The sequence below is a fragment of the Oryctolagus cuniculus genome, chromosome 16 (genome assembly GCF_051225735.1).
Source record: "Oryctolagus cuniculus isolate XC-2025 breed Fujian yellow rabbit chromosome 16, ASM5122573v1, whole genome shotgun sequence".
Classification (NCBI taxonomy): domain Eukaryota; kingdom Metazoa; phylum Chordata; class Mammalia; order Lagomorpha; family Leporidae; genus Oryctolagus; species Oryctolagus cuniculus.
Genome location: NC_142882.1, coordinates 1,938,421 through 1,956,374, shown reverse-complemented (window position 1 = coordinate 1,956,374; position 17,954 = coordinate 1,938,421). Strand labels below are relative to the sequence as shown.

Genomic DNA, 17,954 nt, shown 5'->3' with positions numbered 1-17,954 from the left:
ACCACAGGGGTGGGAGCTGGCCACAGGGGGTGGGGACAGACACAGGGATGGGGGCTGACCACAGGGGTGGGGCCAGCCCACCAGCAGGTGCATGATTTGCCTCACACCCTGGGGTGGCCGGAAGGCAGGAGGGAAACGCCACAGGCAGGAAGGCCCAGGCTTGCGGTCACCAGGAGGCCCAGGCAGGGCCCTGGGAGATCCGGCTCCTCCTGTCCCCACTGGGCCTGGGGGGGGGGCAGTTCAGGTCCAAGCCCCCCACTCAGCCTGGAGCCCCCTGGGAGCCATGCATGGATGGGGCAAGGGGTGCGAGAGACATCGCTAAAGACGCCAAGCCTTATGCAGCACCTGCTGTATACAGCACACAGCGCCCAGCGCCGTGGGTCACACCCACAAGGGGATAGCGAGGCTCAGAGACCCCCGCCCGCCTAAAGCCCCAGGACAGAGGCCGCAGGGAGATCCGGGCCTCGAGGCAGGGGACTGGGTGCCCCCCATGCAGAGGGACCCTGCACAGTGGGCGGAGCCAGCCAGGCTGCTGGCCCAGGCTCTCGTCCCCGGCCTGGCTGTCTCTTCTCTGGGTGACCTTGGACAAGACGCGGCCCCAGGCCTCAGTTTCCCCGCGTTATCAAACGTGGTGCCTGCGGATGGAATAAGGAGGGGGCAGGAGGGAGCCAGGGCGCGCGCCCCCTCGTCGCCCCCCTCTGATGGCACAGAGGGCACCGGCCGGAAGTTGGGGCGGCCCCGCGGAGCAGTGACCCCGCCGATCGCCCCCACCCCCACGCCGAGCGCCACCCGCTCGGCTCGGCTCTCCGCTCCGCCGCTCCGGGCCGGGTTTTGCGCGGCTCCCGGCCCGGCTTCTGGGGGTGGGGGGGTAGTCGGGGAGGTGGGGGGGGCGGAGGTGGCGGAGCCGCGAGTCGCAGCGGCGGCCGCGGCGGGCGAAGGAGATGCGGCCGCGGCGCGCCCCCGGTCCGGCCGCCGCGCAGCGCCCCCCCCGGAGCCGACGCCAGCGCGCGGGGGGCCGGGGCTGAGCCCCCTCCCCCAGCGCAGCGCCGCGGGACCCGGGGCGGGGAGAGCGCGCCCCCAGCCCCCTCCGCAGCCCGGGATGCCCGGCTGAGCGGGCCCCGGCCGGGACAGGTGCGCGCACGGACCCCCCCCCCCGCCCGCGCCCGCCGCCCTCGCGCCGCCCTCCCGCGCACTCGCGGCCGCCGCGGCTCCGAGGTAAGCGCCCCGGGGCGCCCGGGGAGGGGGCTGGGGGAGGCGCTGGGCGGCGGGGGTCGGGGGGCTGGGACGGCCGGGGCGCGCGCTCCGAGGGGGGCTCCAGGCCCTGCCACGGGAGGACGGTGGCTGTGTGGCGGCGACGGGGTTTGCGGGGCGCGGGGACGCGAGGATCGCTCAGCCACGCAACGGGGGAGGGGTCTGGATGGGGGGGATGGTGCGGGGGTCCGGCGGCAGCGCTGGCCGGGGGCTGGGTTTGGCCGCGGGCGCCGAGCGGGGGGCCTGCATGTGCCGCCGTCACAGGCGCGGGGTGGCACCGCAGCGGGGGAGGGGGAGGTTTTTGTCGGGGGGGGGGCCGTAGGAGGCGGTGATGAGGGCGGCTGCGCCGCTGGGGAGCTGGATTCGGGCCCAGGTTGGGGTTCGGGGCGAGCCGGAGGCCTGTTGGCTGGGGGTGGGGGCGGCGTTGGGGGGCGGGGTCCAGGGAGCCGAGTCGGCAGCGAGCCGGGCCTGGGGCGGTGGTCCCCGCACCCGCAGGCCCCGCCGCCCCACACCGAGGTCCAGCGCTGCACCTTGGGCGCCCGGAGCCCCCTCCAGCCTCCTGCGCGCGCGCGCGCGCGGCCCAGAAATGAACCAGTCGGCGCTGGGCCTCCCGGGAGGGGCCCCGCGATGGGGGGGACAGGGCCGGCCAGTCGGGATCCCCCCAACCCCGCTGCAGTGGGGGCCTGGGGTTCGGGCCCCCCAAGTGTTGACAAAGGGACAAAGAAAACGCCTGTCTCCCAGCGCGCCGGGTGGGGGTGCGCCAGGGTGGCCCCCTCCCGCCGGCGCTGATTGGTCCCCCCGGCCTGCACTCCGCCCCCGGGGACCCTGGGAGTTGGGGGCCCCTCCCAGAGGGGGCGCTGCCCTGCGAACCCCACTCGCCGGGGCTGGGAGAGGCCCTGGCTGGAGTCCTTGGTGACCCTCAGCCCCTGGAGGACCTGGGGTCCGGAGCGGGCTCGGGCTGAGCCTTCGGATTTGGATTTAAAGGGAAAGCAGCGAGCGTGCGCCAAGGGCGGGGGCCGGACCTGACCCCCGCCCCATTTGCAGAACTGCGGGTTTTAAGTCTTTCTGGGTCCCTGCAGCTTCTCACGGGGTCCCTCCCCGCCCCGGCGTCTCCCCCAGCCCCGTCCCCGGTTTCTTTTTCCGGACGGCCGGGGGCTTCCAACTCTGTCTCAGGGGGTTGCCGGGTGTCGGGCGACGGCTGGGGGTGCAGGGAGCGGGCGGGACCCCCTGCAGGTGACTGCCTGGCCCTCTGGGGCCCCGGGCTCTGGCCTGGCCACCGTTCCCAAGAGCATCCGGGGAAACCGAGGCCAGGCGGCCAGCAGGGCGGCGCGAGGAGCCAGGCCGGCCCTCTGAGCCTGGCTGCGTGGCTCTGGGCGGGTGCCCGGCCCTCCCCAGGCACAGTCTCCCCGGGAGAGACTGGACTGGGGACTCGGGGTCCACAGCGTCCCCTCTGCTCCCTGCTCTGAGATGAGGTCCCGCCGTGGCCTCCGTCCCCCCGCCGCCCGGTGGGCAGAGAGCATGGTGGCCATCGGGGGCAGCGCTGGGCATCCCCCGCGGCCACCCAGGGCTCCCCGGAGCCTGGCCTGCAGCTGGAAGTGAAGTTGCCCTTGGAAAGGTGACCATGACGTCAGCGGGCGGGACAGGTGAGCCGGGTCCCCCCGGGACTGAGGTCTGTGCCGGCACCGCCGCCTCCCAGGCAGGAGGGTGTCCTGAACTGACCCTGGGGTGTGGCCGCGTCCCGGGTGCCCGGTGCTCTGCGGGGCCGCGCGAGGGAGGAGCAGCTCCTGGGCCAGTGGCACAGGACAGGTGAGAGCAGGGAGGGCTGCCCGGAGGAGGCGAGGCCGGCCCTGGGCTTGCAGGGGGAAGTGGATTTGGTGCAGGCTTTCCTAGTGGTGGGCGAGCTGGGGGCGGGGGGCAGGGATCCCCAGCCCCAGACCCCGGGGAGCCCCGGGAGGCAGCTCCGGGAAGCCAGGTGGGTAGTGAGCTGCCCGGCCTGGGAGGCAGGCAAGGACGGGACTCAGCCCTGGACTCCCGCTCGCTTGCTTCTCCATGTCCAGGGGCAGTGGCCTTTCGGGACGGCTCCTGGGTGCGAGTGCTGTGCTGGGTCGAGGCTGCGGGCCGGGTCCCGGAGCGCGCCCCTGCCTGACTGTGGCTCGGCGCAGGCAGGACACCCCCCCCGCCGCCCCGAACCCCGAACCCCGAGCCCGGCCGCTGAGCCTCCCGGAGCGGCCGCCCCTAACACCCCGGCTCCTAAGCTGGCCGGGGGCAGTGAGGACTACGTTTCCCAGGGTGCACCTGGGCCTGGCCAACAGCTCTCGGGAGGAACCTCAGGGAGATGGGCTGCCCACCAGTCCTCCCAGAAGCCCCTGCGAGCCGTGTCCTGCACCGCAGAATGGCCCTGGGATTCCAGTTCCGGCGTCTCGCTGGCCCTCAGCAGGCTTCCAGGCTCCGGCATGTGCTGCACGGAGCCAAGGCTGGGGGCAAGCCGAGCTCCGCCCGTGGGCTAGGGAAGATGCACGAGAAAGGGCACCGCAGCCGGGGCTGTGATGGGTGAATAGGAGTGCACCAGGGGACTGAAACTCGCAGAATCGGCTACTTCCCCGAGCTGGGGGCCCAGGCCCTCCCTTACCTTACCTTACCTCCTTACCACGTCTGAGCCCACCCACCCCTTCCAGAGCCAGGCCGGCACCGCTCTCAGAGGCTGCCGTGGGCTGAGCGGACGGGTGTTTGATGAGCGCCTACTGCGGGCCAGGTGCAGGGACCCGGCAGGGGGTCCATTCTGTGCCATCAGTGGCCAGCCCATGGGGGAGTGGCTAAGGGCGGAGCTGCTGGAGGGTGGGTGCCAGGGCCGGTGTCCCCGAGGAGGTAACATCGGAGCTGTGGCCTGGGAGGGGAGAAGGGGGAGGTCACTGCGAGATCTGAAACGCGGCCTTGCTGGCAGCGCCCAGCCGTGCAAAGGCCCTGGGGCAGGAGCTCGCCTGGCTTGTGGGAGGAGGAGCGAGGGCGGTGTGGCCGGGGCAGAGGGAGGGGAGGGGCTGGGGCAGAGGGAGGGGAGGGGCTGGGGCAGAGGGAGGGGAGGGGCCGGGACTCGGCTTGGACCCCCAGGGAGGGGGGAGCCCCGAGGACTCAGAGGCTCACCGCCGCCCTCTGGTGGACGGCCTGGGGAAGACAGGCTGCGAGGCAACTGGGCAGGTCCAGGTGGACAGTGCTGGGGCCAGGGGTGGGCGCCTCCGGGGCAGGCCGTGGACCTCCCCAGACAGGCGAGGAAGGGTGGAGCGCCCCCTTCTGGCCGGCTGGAGCTGCGGTTAAAGGCGCACGACACGACCTGGGTTCAAATCCTGGCTGTGCAACCTTGGCGTCCCCGCCCCCACTTTGCCCACCCTGAGCCGCGGCTGCTGCCCCCATAAGATGGCCTCCCCCACCCGGAGGCCCAATGCCCGCCGTGTTGGCCTGGGCGGGACGGCGCCGCGGGGGAGAGGGGGGGTGAGAAGCAGCCCCCCCGCCCCCCGCCCCCCACCCGGCACCCCAGGGGGGCCCTGCCTGCTGCCGCCCCGGACCCCGCGCCCCATCCCCCACGTCTGCGCCGTTCCTGAGCCCTGAGTCACCGGGACTTGCGGGCCACTCTGTCCCCGGGCCGTCCCCTCGGGGACCCGTTTCCCGCCTTTGTCTTCTTCAAGTCCGTGGGCCCGGTCTTCCGTTCGCAGCAGCCCTTGGCCGCCGCCCCACCCGGCACCTGCGGGGGGGGGGGACCCGCTCCGGCCGCGCGAGCTGGTCCTGTCTCACTCGGGGGTCTCTGCAGAGGGCAGCGGGGGCAGGGGGCTGCCCCGGATGGAGGCCCCAGCTCGGCCTCCCCCCTCCCTGTCCCCCAGAGCTGAGCCCGGGGCGCTGACCCCATTCCTCTGCGCTTCCTCCAAGCTGAGTCCGATGGGGGGGCCGGCCGGGGCCCCCTGCCCGGTAACCCCAAGGTGCCCCGGGCTGGATTCCCACAGCGCCCCCTGGAGAGCGAGCCCCCCATCGCCCCTGGGAGTAAATGCCGAGCCCTCCCCCCCATTCCGCGTGCCCGCCTCCTGGGGGCCCGGAGCCCCCCCACCTTTGAAGCACCCTGGGGTCTGAGTGGACCCCAGGCGGGACTCTCCCCGCACGGCCACGCGGCCAGCGCCTACTGTGCGCTGCCCCCGACCCGCAGGGATGCTCCTGATCCCTTCCTGTTGGGGAAACTGAGGCCCGGGGTCAGAAGGCTCGGGGGGGTGGGGGTCCGGGGATGCGAGGAGAGCAGGTAGGGGCTCCTCCAAACCCGGGGCCCTGGCGCTCGCCCGGGGGCTCCCGCCGATTCCTAGACAGCCGCGAGCCCGGCCGGCCGGCGGCAGCTGGAGCCGGAGCCGGCGGTAACCGGACCTGGGCGGCAGTGGTTACCCGATCCCGCCCCCCCGGACGGCGCCAGCGCCCCAGCGCCGGGCCTGGGGGCTCCGGAGCCCCTCCCGTGGAACTGGAGACGGCAGCCCCTCCCCCCGCCGCTGGCCGCAGCCCCGCGATGAGGACCGAGAGGCCCCGGGAGGGCGAGCTGGCGCCGGGCAGCACACGGCAGGGCCACGCGTGTCCGCTGCTCGTCTGTGGGGGCCGCCGGGGTCCTGTCTGTGGCGCCCCCGCCTCTCCCAGCCGCCAGCCCCCCGTGGTGCCGGCCCCCGGCTCTGCCCCTGCGGCCGCCCCTTGGAAACCCTCTCCCAGGCCTGCCCCCAGCGGCCCCCTCCCCGTCCACGTCGCCGTCGTCAGAAGGTACCACGTGCACCTGCTGCCCCCCCCCCGGGACGCGAGGACCGGGCTTGGTGATGGGCTCGGTCCCCGCTGTGTGCCCCTCCCTGACCCCCACCCCCGGCCGTCCCAGGCCTGGAACGGTGTTTGGCATACAGTCGGCGCTCAATAATTGCTCATGGTCCGAGTGTACGAATAGCATCCGATGTCGCAGGGAATGGGGACAGGAAAATTGGAGGCAGTCACAGAGGGCTTCCTGGAGGTGGGGACGTCCCCGCAGGGGCTTCCCGGGTGAGCCTGGGAAGTGGCCGTGGGGGGGCGCGAGGCTGGGAGGGGCCCTGGTCATTCCGGGGTACTTGGGAGCCACGGCAGGCGTCGGGCAGTGTCAGGGTCTGAGCTGAGAGGGGGCGGAAGTGGTGGTGATGAGAGGGGAGGGGCCAGGATCCAGCCCCCAAGCCCCAGAGAGAGAGGGAGAGAGAGAGAGAGAGAGAGAGAGAGGTCTCCCATCCGCTGGGTCACTCCCTATTTGGCCACAACGGCCAGAGCTGCGCCGATCCGAAGCCAGGAGTCAGGAGCTCCATCCGGGTCCCCCACGCAGGTGCAGGGGCCCGAGGACCTGGGCCATCGTCCACTGCTCTCCCAGGCCACAGCAGAGAGCTGGACCGGAAGTGGAGGAGCCGGGACTCGAACCGGCGTCCACATGGGATGCGGGTGCTGCAGGCGGCGGCTTCGCCCGCTGTGCCGCACCCTGAGGTGGTGATTTTAGTGAGAGAAGGAGACCGAGGGGCCGGCGCTGTGCGGAGCTGGCTCAGCCGCTGCCCTGCTTCCCCGGGGCGGGACAGGGGGTGCGGGACCCCCGCTCCCCACGGCCCCCCAGGGGCACTGCCGCTGGTGCTGCGACGGCGGCGCTCAGAGCGCAGAAGCTGCCAGGAGCAGACCGGACCGGGCTCTCAGAGAGGGGTGGGGGCGGACGGAGGGCACTGGGCGCAGGGCTGTGGTCTGCAGAGGTGGGGAGAGCGGGAGGAGGGGTGGGGCGGGCAGGGCCTTGCGGGCCCAGGGGAGGACGGGGCGCACTGGCTCGGGTGCTCGCTGGCGCCCTCTGGTGGCTGGACACGACAGCGGCCAGGGAGGGGAGAGGAGGGCGCCAGGGGCCCAGGTGGGCGCCCCCGGGCAGTCCCTGGGCAGCGAGGTGCGGCCAGCGGGTCCGTGCACAGGCCGAGCCCGCGGGAGCCGGGCTTCTCCCGGAGTTGATCCTGGGTTCAGCGCCACGCGGTGGAAATCCCCCCGGGGTCGGCGCCTTCTTTCTTGTTGGTTTTAGAGCGGACGAGTTGATCCTGAAATGCAGACAGAAGCCCTGTGCGTCCCGGGGCGGCCGAGCCGAGACACGTGGGGCCCGCGTGTTCTAGGAGGGAGGGGGAAACCCCGTGGAGACCCCCAGGCTGGAGTGGCACGGGGGGCAGGGCTGGGGGCCCCCGAGGTGGGTGCAGAACAAGAGGCCCAGGCCAGCTGTGGGCCCGGAGGGAGGAGAGGGGGCGGGGCGGGGTCCCGGGCGAGGGCGAGGGGAGGCGGGGGGGGGCAGCCCTGGGGACCTGCAGCTCCCACATCTGTGCAATGGGGTGGGCACACAGCTGCAGGCCTCGGGCTCACTTCCTGACCGCCCGCAATGGCCAGGGCTGGGCCGGGCCAAGGCCGGGAGCCCGGCGCTCCACCCGCGGCTCCCACGTGCGCGCAGGTGCACAGGCCTCCCAGGGTGCGCATGCGCAGGGAGCTTGGCGCCAGGCGCCTGAGCCGGGACTTGAACCCAGGCCCTCCGATGTGAACTGCGGGCGTCCCCGCCGGTGTCTTCGGCGTTGGGCCACCAGCGGGAGCCCCCACCGCCGGCAGACACGTGGGGCTGGGGTGCCCGCCCCGGCCACCTGACTCGGCAGCAGGTGGTGGGGCCGCCGCGGGGCAGGCGGGCGCCCTCAGCTTCGCGCGCAGAAGCAGGGGGGAGGGGGGAGGGGGAGGTCCGAGGCCTGGCGAGGTCAGGCTGCCCCCACGCCGCTTCCAGGGTTCAGCCGGGCGCCGCCCTGGCCGCGGGAGGGGCCTTGCGTTCTGCGCCCCGAGACCCTGAAAAATGAACCTAAAAGGGGCAAAGGCCACTCCGGCCCGCGGCTGGGCGCTGGGGACACCCGAGGTCCTGGACGCGGAGTGGGCGGGGCCGGGGGCGCCCCCGGTGTCCACCGCGCCTGGCGGGGGCGAGACCGGCTCAGAGCCGGGAGGGCAGAGGCGAGATCCGTGTTCTGGAAACAGCGGGAATGTTCTAGAAGGGCAGCCAGCTGGGACGCCAGGCGCCGGTGACCGAGAGCGCTGGATGGGCGGGAGGGAACCCCGGGGGGGGTTCTGGTGGGAGACGCAGGCTGGGGTCTCGCGGCCGCAGCGGGCACACGGGAGCCGGATCCAGGGGCGGGGCGGGGCCCCCCAAATCCAGTCCCCAGGTCCCCGTGTATTGATGGCACACCCATCTCACAGATGCCAAAACCGAGGCCCGGACAGGGGCCCAGGGCCTGTGCGTGGTGGGGGCTGGGGCCTCGCCCTCCGGGCTCTGTCATGGGTCGGACGGGGGGGGACCAAGGGCCGCCCCACAGCCCATCGGCGACAGCAAATAGCAGCGCCGGTGAGGGTGGGGGGAGGGCGGGAGCGGGGCTGGGGCGCGCCGGGGTGGCGCCTCCTCACCGTGAAGCCGGGACCTCGCGGGCCCCAGCGCTGCCGCCTCCAGGGGGCGCCACTCGGGGGAAGAAAAGTGGACCTTAGCCATTCCCTGCTGGGAGCCCCGCGGTCCCCGGAGCCCACGGAAGGGACGCGTGGGCTTGCGGATCGTGGCCCTCGCGCTGGGGTAGGAGGGAAAAGGCAAGGGAGGGGCCGGCGCGGGGGCACAGCGGGTGAAGCCTCTGCCTGGGCGCCGGTTCGAGTCCCGGCTGCTCCACTTCCCACCCAGCTCCCTGCTGTGGCCTGGGAGAGCAGTGGACGATGGCCCGAGTGCTGGGCCCCTGCACCTGCGTGGGAGACCCGGATGGAGCTCCTGGCTTTGGATAGGCCCAGCTCTGGCCATTGCGGCCATCTGGCATCTGGGGAGTGACCCAGCAGATGGAAGACCTCCTCTCTCTCTCTCTCTCTCTCTCTCTCTCTCTCTCTCTCTCTCTCTCTCTCTCTCCTCCCTCCCTGTGTAACTGACTTGCAAATGAATAATTTTTTTTCAAAAAAGGGAAGTGGAAGGCCATGCTGACAGCGGCGCGGAGGAGCCCTGAGGCCGCCAGGGGCAGGGGGAGGACGCGGCCGGCAGGATCCAGCCTGGGGGGCCCCTGAGCCCCCAGAGAAAGGAAGTGGGGGGGGCGCTTCCTGGAGTCCGAGCTGCGGTTTGGGCAGCGGAGAAGGTTCTGGAAGGGTGGCGGTGAGGGCCGCCCAGCTCGGCCGAGCTGGTGAACCTGTCGTGTGCGAAGGAGGCCGGGGCAGGCGACCCCGGGCAGGTGACCCCGGGCAGGTGACCACGGGCAGGGGGCAGGCGGGGCTGGCGGCGGTGGGGGGCTGCGGGGGTCCGCGGGGGCCAGGGCCGGCGCCGCACAAGGCAGCCCTGCAGGAAGCGGGGCCGCGCCCGCGCGCACGTGGGATCCCGGCGGCCGCTGAGTCACAGATCCTGGAGGTTCAGGGTCACGGAGGGGCAGCCCCGGCGGCCCGGCACGGCTTCCTGTTGTTGGCCAAGGGCAGCCCAGCTGCCGGCCAGGGCGGGGAAGCCAAGGCGGCCGCCCGCGGCGCAGGCCCTGGGGGACCCGGACACCCACCCCGCCCTGGTAGGGTTTTGTGGTCAGATGCGGGAATTGGAGCGCGGGGCTCCACGCGCCCCCTGCAGGCGAGGTCAGGTACTGCAGCCCACGCGCTCACCGCCCCTCGCCCACAGGTGTCGCCTGCCGCCACCTGGCCCTCGCCATGCGGACCCCGCGAGCGTCCCCTTCCCGCCCGGTCCTGCTGCTCCTGCTGCTGCTACTAGGGGGCGCCCACAGCCTCTTCCCAGAGGAGCCGCCGCCGCTCAGCGTGGCCCCCAGGGAGTGTGAGTCTGGGGTGGGGGGTGGGGAACGGGTCGGGGGTCGGGGGTCCGGTCTGGATCCCCAGGCGGCAGGCTGGGAGCCACTCCTAGAAGGCAGGGGTCTTCGGTCCTTCTGCCCCCAGCCCTGGCCTTGGCTGGCTCATGCAACCCGCTCCCCTCCCCAGATCTGAGCCACTATCCCGTGTTCGTGGGCGGTGGGCCTGGCCGGCTGACCCCTGCGGAGGACGCCGGAGACCTTAACATCCAGCGCGTGCTGAGGGTCAACAGGACACTGTTCATCGGGGACAGGTACGGGGGCGGCGGGCCGAGGCCGCACACCTGGTGCACCTGCGAGATGAGGCGCCCAGGGCCGGTGCCGGGCCTGCGCCTGGGTGGGAGCGGCGCGGCAGAGGGGCGGCCGTGCGAGAGAGGATGGGGGTGACATTTGGGACCTGGAGGGCGAGCAGGAGCGTGTGGCTGCAGCGCCGCGGAGAGGTCAGGGAGGGGCGGCCGGGTGGTGCAGGGCGGCGGAGAGAACTGAGACCCCAGGAGGGGTGGGAGCCGAGGGGCAGTGGGGGCGCTGGTGCTCACTGCCGCCCTCTGGTGGCTGCCGCGGGGAGGACGGCCTGGAGCCCTGGGGTTAGTGGGGGCGCTGGTGCTCACTGCCGCCCTCTGGTGGCTGTCGCGGGGAGGACGGCCTGGAGCCCTGGGGGCAGTGGGGGCGCTGGTGCTCTCTGCCGCCCTCTGGTGGCTGCCGCGGGGAGGACGGCCTGGAGCCCTGGGGGCAGTGGGGGCGCTGGTGCTCTCTGCCGCCCTCTGGTGGCTGCCGCGGGGAGGACAGCCTGGAGCCCTGGGGGCAGTGGGGGCGCTGGTGCTCACTGATGCCCTCTGGTGGCTGCCGTGGGGAGGACGGCCTGGAGCCCTGGGGGCGCTGGTGCTCACTGCCACCCTCTGGTGGCTGTCACGGGGAGGACAGCCTGTGTGGGGTTAGTGGGGGCGCTGGTGCTCACTGCCGCCCTCTGGTGGCTGTCGCGGGGAGGACAGCCTGGGAGCCAGGGTGGGAGTGGGGACCCAATGTGCGGTCATGGAGCATAGGGGGCCACCCACAGGGGTGTGGGGTGACTAGGACCCACAGGGGTGTGGCCGGGAAGAGGAGGTCCCCAGTGTCCACTCTCCACGCCCCTCCCTCCAGGGACCACCTCTACCGGGTGGAGCTGGAGCCTCCCACGGCCACGGAGCTGCGGTACCAGCGGGTGAGGATGGGGCGCAGGCCGGAGCGGAGGGCACCACCCGGGCCTCCCCTCGGGTGGCCCCTCCGGAGGGTCCCTGGGGCTGTTGGGGACCCCCTGGCCTCACCAGCCCTGTCTGGCCGCAGAAGCTGACCTGGCGCTCCAACCCCGGCGACATTGACGTGTGTCGCATGAAAGGGAAACAGGAGGTGAGAGTGCCCTGGCCACGCCCACATCCGGCCCCGGCCACGCCCTTGACCACGCCCCTGATCTGATGAGTCACGTCCCACCCAGCTGCCACGCCCTTGTCCCCCCACAGCCACCCTGGCCACGCCCAGGGCCATCCCGCCCCTTCTGCCATCATCCCAGTTAGGACCTTGGTGTTGCCATGGTTATGCCTGGAGCCTGGCCACGCCCTCAGGTGGTCCCTAGACATGGCCACGCCCACAACCCCAGCCTTGCCTATAGCTCCACCCCCGCTCTCCCAGTCTTGGCCTCTCCATTGGTCACAGCGACCTCCGTTCAGGCCCTGCCGTGGCCACGCCCCAGATCTGCCCTGGCCCCGCCCACCCTCTGACCACGCCCACCCCCAGGGCGAGTGTCGCAACTTCGTCAAGGTGTTGCTGCTCCGGGACCCGTCCACCCTCTTCGTGTGCGGCTCCAACGCCTTCAACCCCGTGTGCGCCAACTACAGCGTGAGTCCCGCCCGGGCCCCCCTGCAGGCCGTGGCGCACCTGCCTTCCCCCGGCCGCCGCCTCCAGGAAGGCTTCCCGGATGGCGTCCTGTCCCTGCTCCCGAGGGCGAGAGGGGCGGGCGGCACAGGGCTGGTCAGGAGCTCTGTCCTCAGGCCGCCCCGTCCCTGCAGATGGACACACTGCAGCCCATCGGGGACAACATCAGCGGCATGGCCCGCTGCCCCTACGACCCGAAGCACGCCAACGTGGCCCTGTTCTCCGGTGAGCACCGCCCGCCCTGGGCCCCGGGGGGGGGGCACAGGTCCAGCCGTGACGCGGGCGGACGCGCGGCCCCGGCCGAGCCGCTGCCGTCTGACCTGGCTCCCGCCGCCCCTCCAGACAGGATGCTGTTCACGGCCACCGTCACCGACTTCCTGGCCATCGACGCCGTCATCTACCGCAGCCTGGGGGACCGGCCCACGCTGCGCACCGTGAAGCACGACTCCAAGTGGTTCAAGGGTGAGGCCGGCGGCAGCGGCCGAGTCCCGGGCCGGGCGGCTTCCGGCCTCCTGGGGTGCACCGGGACGGGGCTGCTGGGGGAGGGGCGCCGGGCAGGGGCTCAGCTCGGACACTCGGGCCGTCGGGCACAGAGACTGGGTGCTGGTGGACGGACAGAGGGGTGGGTGGACGGGCGGATGGACAGGTGGACGGAGAGGTGGACGGGTGGACGGTGGGTGGACAGATGGACAAGTGGACGGGTGGGTGGACAGGTGGACAGATGGACAGGTGGACGGGTGGGTGGACAGGTGGACAGATGGACAGGTGGACGGACAGGTGGACAGGGGGACGGTGGGTGGATGCAGAGGCAGCCATGTCTGCCCCTCCCCCACCGGAAGAGCAAGCCCGAGATCACTGCCCTCTGCTGGGACGGCCGCTGACCCCTGACCCTTGACCCTGGCCTCCGCAGAGCCCTACTTCGTGCACGCGGTGGAGTGGGGCAGCCACGTGTACTTCTTCTTCCGGGAGATCGCCATGGAATTCAACTACCTGGAGAAGGTGGGCGCCCGGGGCCCGGCAGCCCCCGCAGCGGGGAGGGGAGGGGGAGGGGAGGGGGGGGAGGGGAGAGGGCTGCCTCCTGCAGGCAGCCCCAGGCCCTCAGGTGGGGGCAGGTCTCCCGGGACCGCGGGTCCTCAGCTGTCCCCCCAGGCACTGTCCACCCATCTGTCCCCCACCTCCACGTCCACCCGTCCACCCCCCCAGCCCTCAGTGACCGTGCAGACGGCCGCTTCGTCCCCAGCCACCTCGGCTCGCCCACTCCGTGCCCCGTGCCTCAGTTTCCCTGTCCGGGCAGAAGCGACCCCTAGAACCCCAACCCCCCATGGACGCGGAGGGATCCCGTGGGCGGGGCCTGGGCGGGGCTGAGGCGGCGTCCGGCGTCCGGCGCAGGTGGTGGTGGCCCGCGTGGCCCGCGTGTGCAAGAACGACGTGGGGGGCTCGCCCCGCGTGCTGGAGAAGCAGTGGACGTCCTTCCTGAAGGCGCGGCTCAACTGCTCCGTGCCCGGCGACTCGCACTTCTACTTCAACGTGCTGCAGGCCGTCACGGGCGTGGTCAGCCTGGGCGGCCGGCCCGTGGTCCTCGCCGTCTTCTCCACGCCCACCAACAGGTCAGCCGCCGGCCGGCCAGACCTGGGCCGGCCTGGGCCTGGAGTTGGGGCTGCAGGCACCCAGGGGTCGCCGGGGCGTGAGGAGGGGGAGGGGGCTGCACGGGCGCCTCCTGCGGCCGGGGCCCCGCCCCGCCCCCGTGTGCGGCTCACCCAGCGCCCACCCGCCCCCAGCATCCCCGGCTCGGCCGTCTGCGCCTTCGACATGACGCAGGTGGCCGCCGTGTTCGAGGGCCGCTTCCGCGAGCAGAAGTCGCCCGAGTCCATCTGGACGCCGGTGCCCGAGGACCAGGTGCCGCGGCCCCGGTGAGAGCCGCCGCGGGGGCACGTCGGGGGCGGCGCAGCCGGCGAGGGCGGGCCCGCTGCGCCCACTGGGCGGCTGGAGCCCCGAGCCCCCGAGGTGCCTGACCCGCCCTCGCCCGCAGGCCCGGGTGCTGCGCGGCGCCCGGCTCCCTGTACAACGCGTCCAGCGCGCTGCCCGACGAGATCCTGAGCTTCGTCAAGACCCACCCGCTCATGGACGAGGCCGTGCCCTCGCTGGGCCGCGCGCCCTGGATCGTGCGCACCCTGATGCGGTGCGTGCCGCGGGGCGGGGCGGGGCGCGGGGGCAGAGAGGGGACAGCGCGACAGGACCGGGGGGGGGGGGAGGGCCCGGCGAGGACCCGGGGGCAGAGAGGGGACAGCGCGACAGGGCCGGGGGTGCCCGGCGAGGACCCGGGGGAGGGGGCCCGGCCCGGCCCGCCGCGCTCCTGCCGGCCTCACGTCTCCGCCCCGGCCCGCAGGCACCAGCTGACGCGCGTGGCCGTGGACGTGGGCGCCGGCCCCTGGGGCAACCAGACCGTGGTGTTCCTGGGCTCCGAGGCCGGCACCGTCCTCAAGTTCCTGGTCCGGCCCAACGCCAGCGCGGCCGGGCCTGCGGCACCCAGCGTCTTCCTGGAGGAGTTTGAGACCTACCGGCCAGACAGGTGCGCCGGGGGCGGGGCCGGGGCGGGGCCACAGACCTGGGGCGGTGCTGGAGGCCGGGGGCGGGGTCAGAGGCCAGGGACGGGCCTGGAGGCATGGCTGGGGGCCTGGAGGCGGGGCCAGAGGCCGGGGAGATTGTGGGCGGGGATGGGGGTGGAGCCTGAGATGGGGCGTGGCTGGAGGCCAGGGGTGGGGCGGGGCCTGAGGCTGGGGAGAGGGCGGGGCCGGATGCCGGGGCGGGGCCTCACTCCCGGGCTTGCCTGCCTGCAGGTGCGGACGAGCTGACGCTGGCGAGAGCGGGCAGCGGCTGCTTAGCCTGGAGCTGGACGCGGCCTCGGGCGGCTTGCTCGCTGCCTTCCCCCGCTGCGTGGTCAGGGTGCCCGTGGCCCGGTGCCAGCAGCACTCGGGGTGCATGAAGTAAGCCCCCCCCACAGTCCAGCAGCGGGGTGGGGGACGCACGAGGAGAGACTCCCTGAGCCACGAGCCGGGGCCCTGGGCTGCACCGTCCCGGGGTCGCGGAAACAGCAGGGACGCCCGTGTGGCTGAGCAGAGGGGGCCCGGGCCGGGTCACACTGGAGCTCTGACCTGGGGAGGCGGCGGTGTAGACAGGGACCGGACCTGGCTCACACGCGCCCTCTGGTGGCTGCTGCGGGGAGCGCAGGCTGCGCTGTGTCCCTGGGTTCACAATGGTTCGACTTGAGCGCCCCCTGCTGGCCGCTGTCGTCACCAGGCTCCCTAAGCCCCCAGACCCAGGGCACAGACCCTGGGGGCAAAGCCTTCTTGGGCGAGCGCTTTCCCGGGCCTCAGTTTTCTTAGCTGTGAAATGGGGAGTGCTGGACATGGCCCGCACCCCGGCAAGAGGAGGGCGCCTGGGCTGCCCATGTCCGTAGCTCAGGGCCACCCCCTCTCCCGCCCTAGGAACTGCATCGGCAGCCAGGACCCCTACTGCGGCTGGGCCCCGGACGGCTCCTGCATCTTCCTGAGCCCTGGCACCAGGTACTGGGGTGGGGGTGCGGGTGCCTGACCCGCCTGCCATCCCGCCCGGCCACTGGGGGCTTCTGCTGACCCTGCCCCCCGCCCCCACCCCCTTAGGGTCGCCTTTGAGCAGGATGTGTCCGGGGCCAGCACAGCGGGCTTAGGGGACTGCACAGGTGAGTGGGGGAGGGGCGGCCCAGGGACCCTTGGTCCTCTTCCCACGGGGTGTCCAGGGCCTCTGCCGCCCTTGCCTGGGGTGGGGGCGGGGGCCCAGATGGACAGAGCCCGGAATCCGGGCCCTGCGGAGACGGGCAGGCTGTGGAAGGGCCCGAGGGCCACGCAGGGCCCTGACCCCGCCGCCCTCCCGCCAGGACTGCTGCGCGCCAGCCTCTCGGAGGAGCGCGCCGGGCTGGTGTCGGTGAACCTGCTGGTGACGTCGTCCGTGGCGGCCTTCGTGGTGGGCGCCGTGGTGTCGGGCTTCAGCGTGGGCTGGTTCGTGGGCCTGCGCGAGCGGCGGGAGCTGGCGCGCCGCAAGGACAAGGAGGCCATCCTGGCGCACGGGGGCGGCGAGGCCGTGCTGAGCGTGAGCCGGCTGGGCGAGCGCAGGGCGGCGGGGCCCGGAGGCCGGGGCGGCGGCGGCGGCGGCGGCGGCGGCGGCGTGGGAGGCGGCGGGGCGCCCCCCGAGGCCCTGCTGGCGCCCTTCATGCAGAACGGCTGGGCCAAGGCCACGCTGCTGCAGGGCGGCCCCCACGACCTGGACTCGGGGCTGCTGCCCACGCCCGAGCAGACGCCGCTGCCCCAGAAGCGCCTGCCCACGCCGCACCCGCACGCGCACGCGCACCCGCACGCCCTCGGCGCCCGCGCCTGGGACCACGGCCACGCCCTGCTCTCCGCCTCCGCGTCCTCGTCGCTCCTGCTGCTGGCCCCCGCCCGGGCGCCCGAGCAGCCCCCCGCGCCCCCCGGCGAGCCGGCCCCCGACGGCCGCCTGTGCCCCGCCCGGCCGGGCCGCGCGTCCCACGGCGACTTCCCCCTCACGCCGCACGCCAGCCCGGACCGCCGGCGGGTGGTGTCAGCGCCCACGGGCCCCTTGGACCCAGCCTCGGCCGCCGACGGCCTCGCGCGGCCCTGGAGCCCGCCGCCCACGGGCAGCCTGCGGAGGCCGGGCGCGCACGGGCCGCCGGCCGCCGCCCTGCGCCGCACGCACACGTTCAACAGCGGCGAGGGGCGGCCCGGGGACCGGCCCCGCGGCCGCCACGTCCGGCCGAGCACGGACTTGGGCCACCTGCTCCCCTACGGGGGGGCGGACAGGACTGCGCCCCCCGTGCCCTAGGCGGGGGCGGCCCGGCGCCACAACTCGGGGTGCACCAGAGCTGCAGGGGCGGCGCGCCCGCGATGGGGGGGCCCCTCGGCCGCACGGAAGCACAAGCAGAGCCCCCCCCCGGGCCCCGCCCCCGCAGGCCGCGCTGACACGGTTTGGGGCAGGCGGCGGGCGCGGGGTTGCTACGGATTGGAGGTTGACCTGGGATCCACTTCGGTTTCTTTCGCAGTTTTTTTCTAACCGATTGCACAACTCCGTTCTCGGGGTGGGGGCGGGGGCCGGGGCTCTGCGGAGGAGGGGGCCACGCTGCAGACCCCCAGCCCCCTCCTCCGGCTCCCCCGCCCCCAGCGCGGCCCCAGGCGCCCGCGTGTGTGTGTGTGTGTGTGCGCGTGTGCATGCCGTGTGCCTGTGCAGGGGGGGCCAGGGAGGGGCCGTGTGCGCGTGCCTGTGCGGGTGGCCCTGGCTGGAGTGTGCGGAGTGTGTGGTGACCCCAGCGGCCTGGGCGTTGGCTGAGCCGACACTGGGGCTTCCAGGAGGCCGGGTGGGGGCCCCCCAAGATGCCGCGGGGAGTTTGTTAAGTGCCCCCCCGCCGCCGCCGAGTCGACAGAGGGGAAGGGGGCGCGGGGAGAGCCTGGGAGACGTCCTGGGGGCTGGGGGCGGCAGAGGCGGGCGGGCCCCGGGGTGGTCAGAGTGTCCCGAGCCACCCGTTCCCTTGTGACCAGCCCCGTGGACCTCTGGCTGTCCATGCATGCCACGTGGCCAGCAGAGCCCCGCCCCTCCCCGCAGTTTGCCTCCCCCGGCCCCCTCCCCATCAATAAAACTGTTTACAACCGCCGGCCACCCGCGTCTGCCCCTGCTGTGTCCTGGGTGGGGGCGTCTTGTCCAGGGACTCGGTGTGGCCCTACTGTGTGCGGCTCTCTGCGGGGGCGGGGAGGGGGAGGGGAGAGGGAGCCCACAGATTTGAGGCGGAAGGAGACGCCATGAAGGTTTTAAGCAGGAAACAGGTGTTAAGTAACGGGGAGAGAGAGAGAGAGAGAGCTCATTTGTCAGTCTCTTCCGCCAATGCCCTGGGTT

The 17,954-nt window shown here is 73.5% G+C and overlaps 1 protein-coding gene across 4 annotated transcripts; it reads left to right on the top strand.

Annotated features, from left to right (window-relative positions):
- The first annotated feature begins 906 nt into the window (after window positions 1–906).
- SEMA6B (semaphorin 6B) lies at window positions 907–17,029 on the top strand. 4 transcript variants are annotated; one of them, XM_070058666.2, is made up of 17 exons: window positions 907–1,215; window positions 9,935–10,084; window positions 10,246–10,369; window positions 11,253–11,313; window positions 11,436–11,498; window positions 11,883–11,984; window positions 12,155–12,245; window positions 12,363–12,482; window positions 12,931–13,019; window positions 13,410–13,627; window positions 13,799–13,930; window positions 14,050–14,199; window positions 14,407–14,589; window positions 14,858–15,004; window positions 15,506–15,583; window positions 15,680–15,738; window positions 15,934–17,029. In XM_070058666.2, the coding sequence occupies exons 2-17, from the start codon at window positions 9,964–9,966 to the stop codon at window positions 16,890–16,892; spliced, it is 2,697 nt and encodes an 898-aa protein (XP_069914767.2). In that variant the 5' UTR covers window positions 907–1,215; window positions 9,935–9,963; the 3' UTR covers window positions 16,893–17,029. The 4 variants fall into 4 exon arrangements, with proteins under 4 accessions (XP_069914767.2, XP_069914770.2, XP_069914769.2 ...); XM_070058669.2 differs by having other exon boundaries at window positions 1,008–1,131; XM_070058668.2 differs by lacking the exon at window positions 907–1,215 and adding an exon at window positions 9,389–9,520.
- The last annotated feature ends 925 nt before the right edge of the window (window positions 17,030–17,954 follow it).